The sequence below is a fragment of the Aplysia californica genome, unplaced genomic scaffold (assembly GCF_000002075.1).
Source record: "Aplysia californica isolate F4 #8 unplaced genomic scaffold, AplCal3.0 scaffold00051, whole genome shotgun sequence".
NCBI lineage: Eukaryota > Metazoa > Mollusca > Gastropoda > Aplysiida > Aplysiidae > Aplysia > Aplysia californica.
The window spans coordinates 113,751-121,788 of NW_004797321.1; the positions used below are offsets into that span (position 1 = coordinate 113,751).

General features: G+C 37.4%; 1 protein-coding gene across 1 annotated transcript in view; it reads right to left on the reverse strand.

Annotated features, from left to right (window-relative positions):
* The window catches only part of LOC101853369, a 24,971-nt gene that overhangs the window by 14,536 nt on the left and 2,397 nt on the right, over positions 1–8,038 (reverse strand). Inside the window, exons 3-8 of the mRNA XM_035968328.1 lie at positions 7,363–7,508; positions 6,982–7,137; positions 4,510–4,677; positions 3,897–4,045; positions 1,520–1,689; positions 94–254 (exon numbers count right to left, since the gene is read on the reverse strand). Coding sequence (XP_035824221.1) covers positions 94–254; positions 1,520–1,689; positions 3,897–4,045; positions 4,510–4,677; positions 6,982–7,137; positions 7,363–7,508 — 950 coding nt within the window. The remainder of the gene's footprint in view (positions 1–93; positions 255–1,519; positions 1,690–3,896; positions 4,046–4,509; positions 4,678–6,981; positions 7,138–7,362; positions 7,509–8,038) is intronic.

Here is an 8,038-nt window from a genome sequence, read left to right on the forward strand (position 1 = left end):
CCCACGCTCACACACACAGACAATAATCTGAGAACTTAAAAACTCAGATTATTTACTTCACATCTCAAGTGAGCAGTTCACCAATGTACTCACCTCCAGGAATACTCGGAGGCGAACTGGGGTGTGGGAATGAGCAGCGACATGGCGGGATCTCCGTAGTTTGGACCGTCGTTCTGCCAAGTCTTGGCGAACATTCCAACCATGATGGGTTTGTCGGCAATAACTGTCATATAATCTCCAGTGCTGATGTCCAACTGTGATACACATGATCTTATAATGAATGTGCTGATTAAATGGCAGTTTATTGAATTTACTTTTGTAAATTGGTCCAGACAATCTGATCCTACACGAGTGAGAAATAAAATATATAAATTACGAATTTTAAAAAATAATTATGGTCAAGTTTCAATAAATGCTGCTTCTGACTTGCAATGACTTCCAACTAAAGAAGTTCAAAGTCCTAATTTGATTTAATAATTTAATTACTTTAGGATGAAATAAGTCGAACGGAAACAATATTTTCTAAATTCAAACAGTAAACATGAATGTTTTTAAAGTATCAGGAACGAACTGAACCAAATCTTGGGTAAAACTTTATTTTAACTTGGGAGATAGTGAACAGAGAAACTAAAAGCGTATAATAATACATAGTATTGAAATAGCTTTCCACTCTTTAATTCATTTTGTGCTCTATCCTCCACCCCCAAACGCATACTGCAGGCTATCTCGCTTATTAGTGTTCCAAATTTTACCAAATTTCACACATATAACAAAAATAGTAAGGAGTCTAAGAATCCGCAATCAAAGTTGAGAAAAAAGTTTCATTTCCATGGATACGGCGGCTATATTGGATTTTGTTGACATATCTTACGTAATGAATACCGTACTTATTATGAATGAAAATTGATTTTTTTTGGCATGCATGTCAGCAAACATTAGATCAAAATATTTGTGTGTTGATTTTTTTCGTAAACGAATTAGAAATTATTTCATGATTTTTTTCCCCTGATGTAGTATTGAAGTTTGCAAAAAATCGGTGAAAATCCACACTCCAGACACCACCAACAAAAATCTATTACATATACATATCAACAATTCAACAAACAGATTTTTAGCATTACATCTTCTGTTCATTCTGTGAACATTTCATGAAGGTTGGAAGAAAAACAATGGAGTTATTTAAAAAAGTATAGAGAAAAATCGCGTTCTGAGAAAACGGGCGATATAGAAAAATAAAATATTGATTTTATGAGGAAATGGTGGTGACAAACATGCCTGGAAGGGGGTCAAATAAGGCTTTGGGGGATTATTATGCGATCAAATAGTTGTAGAAGGAGCCGAGGAAGCTAGAAATGCCTCAAATTCCATAATTTTGAGCCGAATCGGGAAATTGGGGGTCTAGCCCCCCCTCCCCCACTATCCTAATGGGAATGATGAAATACCTGAATGAGGTATCAGATTTACATGTTATAATAATATAGAAGCTGCTCCGTAAGTGCTAATATGCAACAGCGTGTACCTCTCTGAAGTCCCCGGCCCTGGACAGGGTGAACGTATGCCGGCCGTTTCCAAAGTTGACCGCTGTGTTGTCCTCCGCACACACAACCCGGAACAAGTCTCCGATTGAGCGATCTGGTGTACTGACCGTCACGAACTCCTTGCCCCAGGTGTCCACAGACGGAAGCATCTCTGAAAGGAGGGAATAATAGGTGGGCACTAAAAGAAACTTCCCTTAGATTGTATAACAAGAGGTTAAAAGTACAAAGGTAGTAGAGATTTGTTGTTGCCCGTCGGAGCGGAAATATGGGTGGTTATCTATGATTATTAATGTCTGTGTCAAATCTCGCACTTGAAAATACAAAGAATTCAGAAAAATGATTTAACTTTGTGTTATTCCTTTTACTTTCGAGAGAACTCAGCTTGGTTTAGAAGATGCAATGTAACTAATTTCTCAACTTAAAAAAAAAGCTCGTTCTTCGTCTTATATTAAGCAACAGGATGCAGACTGCTTTAACTCTGCTGGTTTGAACATATTATCCAGGTTCGGTAATCAAACTCTCGTCATTTCGGATGTGACGGTGAAGAACATGACCGTTGCAGCACAGACTTCGGGAATAAAACCATCAATGGTTCGGTGGCTGATTCTAACCGTGTGTCTGTCAAATTAGGCCAAACACTCTTAAATTATGCTATTTACAACAGTAATTACAATTTTGTTGATACTAGAATTATACGTAAAAAGAAGAACCTTACACAAAATGTGCATCGATGCCTGTAGTTCACCGTCATAAAGTGCTAGATCTTAAACAGATATCCGTCATCATGGTTCTCCATTCATTATTCCTCTTTGAGGCTCTTAGCAATTCCGCATTGTTCCGGTGTTTCCCCGTCTCCCACTTTTTCAGGTTTTCCCAGTAAGCTTCTTCAGGTCTGCCCCTACCTCGTTTGCCCACTATTTTCCCTTTGATATTACGAGTTTTAAAGCACTTAAGTCGAGTAAAAAAATATCCCAGAAACTGCATTTGTCACTTCTTAATTATTCTTATTTGCGAGCGGGCCATTTGGGCTTCTTTTAGTACTTCCTCGATTAATTTTTCTTCTGTACATATAGTTCATTTAGTAGCCTTTGAGATGGTTCCAGTTTTCAGGATTGTTATATTTGTATTAAAGCTGTATTTAATTACTGCGAATTTTCATTTTATTTCCCCTGAACATTTATCATCGGGTGTAATGATAAAATATCCAAGAAAGATAGTTGGACTTAAATTTTTTTTTTAAAGCTTTTGGTTATGAGAGCTCTATTGATTTTTTAGGCAATATCATGCAATCTGTTTTCTTCCCGTTCAACAATAGCTGTTAGGTTCACCTTCTGTGACAACAGTATTTAAAAACAGTTGGAATTCCTTTTTGAAATCACTGCAATTATATTGCGGTCAAAAAGTCGTTGCGCAACTTGTCCTCAAATATCTCTTTTACGGGTGAATCAATGTCACACATACTTGGCACCGCAGTTTGTATCCATTTGTTTTAATTTAATCATGGCTTAACAATTGGGGCTGGATTAAAAAACCTTTCTTCATGAATTTATGTAAAATAATATAAATCTCCGTCACCCGGAAAATGGGATTGTTCAAAGCGCGTCCTGCTTCTCACACACATTTTGCATACTATGTCACAGCTCACCAATGACACTTTTTAAGTGGTAAAACTAGTTACAAGAGGTACATTTTTATAGTGAATACATTTTTTTTGCACTAAAGGTTCTCAAAACACGCATTTAATGAGCATAGTGTTGTGATTAGAAAAAGAAATGACAAACTTGCTTATAAAAGCGATATTGGCCCAGCTGTAAACTTTTTGTACGAATTTTCTGGAATACAGTGTACAGTTGTTTGAAAACAATTTTTTTTCCTGTTTTGACTAATTGATAAGTCATTGTGCAAAAGTTGGAAAATCTATTTTCAATAGTTTAGGAAAAAAATTTACAATAAGTTGCGCCTCTCATTGCTTCATTCACTTTAAGGCCTGGATTTCTTATGTGTATCTAAGGATTGTTTCACTATAAAGGTTAAAGAGGTCAGGTGACATACGTCACATCCCTGCCTCACTCCTCTCTTTATCCGCTTATATTCTCTGTACTCTCTCTCTCTAACTCTCTCCCTCTCTAACTCTCTCTCTCTCTCTCTCTCTCTCTCTCTCTCTCTCTCTCTCTCTAAAATTACAGCAGCTTTTTGGTCCCGATCCAAATATGAACTTGCCAAATAGCTGGTAAATAATAAGAACAAAGTAACGTTTCCCTCTACTTTTCCAAGGATCATTGTTGACACAAATATTCGGATAGAATCAGACATCAACGAACACCTCAATCAGAACGAATATTCCAACAAAAGACTTACCAGTAAGATGATCGGAAGAGCTGGTACCCTTGGGAATCCACGACCGGTAATTTCCACTGATGCAGGACACGGGTTTGTTGGAGGTGATGTAAGAACCGGTGAGATCAGAACTGGTGTCTACCCACTGGGTCACAAACCACGTCTGGTATCTAAATAAAGTAAGGGAAAATAAAATGAGGCTTACTATGATCAGTTCAGAAAAAAGACCAAATCAAATCAGATCTGACCAGAAGTAAACCAAATGTGATGAGATCTGATCACATTTGTTAAGATTAGACACAAACTGATTCAACGTAACAAGTTTACACCACATTGTATGAAACCTGATAAAACCTTACAACCTTATCAGATCCTATCAGAAAGAGCCACTGCTTACTTTTGACACAGTCAACGCAAAACATTTTGAATGAAAAACCTGCGAAGAGACAGTCCTTGGAAAAGTCTAGTTTGTCCATGTTGCAAAAAGTAATATCGAATTTGAAAACAATGTATCCAAAATGTAAAAAAAAAAAAGACTCGTGGGAGACTTTTTTCGTTTTGGATTTTGAAAATCTCAAAAAAAGCAACAACAACAAAAAGAAAATGTTCACATGATTCCATTTTGATTCCTCACCTATTGACAGTGAAACTGAAGCTCTGGCCGTTGCGATAGGTACTACCGCCGTAGCTGATGGACACCGCTGACACAGATTTTGCGCTGCCAGTTCTACTGTTGTCTGAGAGCTTGACGGTGACACTTGTGGAGTCGCTCACACCAATAAGGAGAATCTGGGCGTTGGAGCTGGCGAAAACCAGGTGTAAAGACTGTCAACTTAATTACTGTACGAATTTAAAATTAAACATACGGTCAGGTGACATATGCATAATGAAACGCAACGTTTCAGGGGACCAACAAGACAGTCATATTGACCTAATTAGATAGTGTTGATGGAGGCGTTAAAGATTTACAATCTAAGTCAATCCGTGTATGGATAGAGAATGTTGCTGTGGACGTTTTCACTCCCATTGTCACAATTCCCAGCATGCAGGATGGACGGACGTTTCAATCTTGTCTGTCTGAGCGAGTAAACCAACACCAGCTCAGTTAAATAAGAGATCCCAGCAGTTAGAAAGATTCGACTAAAAAAGTCCCTCGCTCACCACAAATCGAACTCACGTTTTCTGTGTACGACAGCAAAAAGCATGACGAAAACACCACAGGCACCGTTTTGTGTATCAAACAAATGAAGAGGTTGCATACAGGGAATATGAAAGAAAAGGATTTCATATATCATGTACAACTGGAATGCGTTTCTGTTGACCAGTGCTAAGCGTTTGTCCCGATACGAAAGGACAGTGGTCCACGGTCAGCTGGCCAATTAATAAGCTCTGGTTGTCTATTTATATTGCAAACTGACCACTATCAGCACTTTTTTCTCACCTCTTCACTCACTTCTTCACTCATTCATTCACTCTCTCACTCACTTACCGACTTATTCATTCACTCACTCATTCACTCACTCCCTCCCTCCCTCCCTCCCTCACTCACTCATTCACTCACTCACTCACTCACTCACTCACTCACTCACTCACTCACTCACTCATTCACTTACTCGTTCTCTTACTCATTAGCTCAGTTGCTCATCGATCTAGCTAAGCCGTCATGTTATAAATTATACCATCATTCTTTCACTCGCTCCGTCATTTACCTTACAGCATAGCCTGTAGTGCAATGGTTAGAGAGATCCCGTTGCACGCAGAAGATCTGGGTTCAATTTCCATGGGGGGGGGGGGGGGGGGTTATCGAGTACCTTGGTCTTTCTTCTTGGACGTGTTCTTCAACCTGCATTGATTCTTACAGGCGGGGTCGGCCCCCTTTAGGATCTAAATTGCGTCATTGGCGGGGTAAAACACATATCCTCGCCGTCCTGATAAGATGGGACAATAAGTGACGTCGGGTACATTTTTCAGGAGGAGAAAAAACTGATTTATCAAAAGGAGTTATCCAATTTTCATATTATTATAACAACAACAACAGCAATAATAATAATAATAATAATAATAATAATAATAATAATAATAATAATAATAATAATAGTGATAATAATAATAATAATAATAATAATAATAATAATAATAATAATAATAATAATAATAATTATTATTATTATAATAAAAATAAATAGCATTTATGTTGCGCATATCCCCGCTCGACAGCAAGTTCTAATTATGCGCTTAACACTGTATTATTATATTGTTGTTAAAAAGTCCACTTCTGATAGTTTATTTGAATATGAATTTTACCCAGCATAATATGAAACACATTTTGTAGAGTACGTTTCGCGAAAAAAAAGTAGAATCAAAAGTTCTGTAGTTATCCGATCTTATCACGATGGCGACGATATACCCCCCCCCCCCCCTGTTTTTTGTTAATCTCCGAGACAGACATGAGGGGTCATGGTTTGCTATTCATTTTTTCCCCGGATTCTCTTTAAAAAGTGTAACTATGGAATCAAGGAGAAATTAGAAACTTAAAAAAAATAATGAAATTGAAGAAAACAACATTTGTTCCGCTCCGCAGGCAATTTTCATCAATTTTTTTTATTTGCAAAACTTTTTTTTCTTTATTTACTTATTTATTTATTTATTTATTAATTATATTTTTCTTTTCTTTTAGGGGCGGGGTTGAGGGGGGTGCGACACCTTTTATATCCATTCAAAATCACATTTGTGAGTCCATTTTTACTGAAAACAAAACGTTGAACAAATACACAAAAATAATGTACATTTGCAGTTTCCAAGGAGACTTAAGATTTAGAAATCACAAAATTTGACGGTCATTTTCTCGATAGTAGTACTTCTGACCCCTACCTCTTTCAATCGCAAATATCTCAACTTCTATTCAAAACAGATAGGTATTTTTTCAGGAAAAGAAAAGAAAAAGAAATCATTGACAAGCTTAAAGGGGATATCAATAAATTCATATGCCCAAAAAACTGACGAGTGCCTGATTCCACCGTGTCGAGACACACAATACTTATCTTAAAAATACTTATCTTCAAATTGCTCGAATTGTAAAAATAAAAAGTGAGTCTGAGGTCCTTACATGTAGCACATGGCGTAGTACTCCTGGCCGACCACGTTCACGGGAAGAGCCACGTATGCGTCTGTTGTGTACTGTTCTTTGTTCACACAGTACACGGTGATGTCTTGAGTAGACAGGATTCTTACACCTTTGTTCTCCGGGCCGGTGCCCTCAGTTCTGAAACAGACCACAGACGGAAAGTATACGGACAGTTTTACAGAGGTTAATACATTCTCTAGGTAATATTTTCATTATTATCACTGCTTCTGGGGGGTATCTATATAATGGATCACTCATTCATTCATTCATTCGTTCTCTCATGTATGTATTCATCTATTCATCCCTTTATTTACATTTTCATCAATTAAACTGTTGGTCGGTTAATTTCTTGACAACATGTACCTGAGCTCATGCGGCACCAATAGCAGCTCCACTTCCATTCTGGCCACGTTCGCTGTGGCGCTCCAGCCTGAGTTCCATAAGGGGGTTGTGACTGTGACGTCAGCATTGGTGTTGGACATGGTGGTCACGAAGATCTCAAGGCCAACCTAGATCAGAGAGGGATTTAATTGTTCATCTCAGCAGGGGAAAGATCTAGAATTGTATACCCCTAACATCCCATCAACCTGAGTTTATGAATTTATTCCAACAATTATTGACTCTTAAAAAAAAAGAGGAAATAACCATGATCTCAACAGGCACAGGAAACTTGAGAAAAACTCTCTGCAAACTTCTGTTGGCCTGTTAAACTACTGTAGTTTGAAATATGGCGCGATCGTTGGGACTTTTAACGGTACGTCTATGCGAATGAATGCATCATGCTACAAAAATGGGGACCTAACTGAAAATGAGTTGTTTTTTTTACACGCTATGTAGAGCAAAACTATTCTATGGAATTATCTAATATGAATATCAGAAAAATTCCTTTTGACATCCAAATGTTGTGTATAAAGTTGAAACGCAAAACTTCAGTGGGAAGGAAAATATTTACAAAAATGTTGTATAGTTTTTTGAGCACCTTGTACTATAATGCGCTTGCAGGGAGGGATATATATATATATATATGTATATATATATA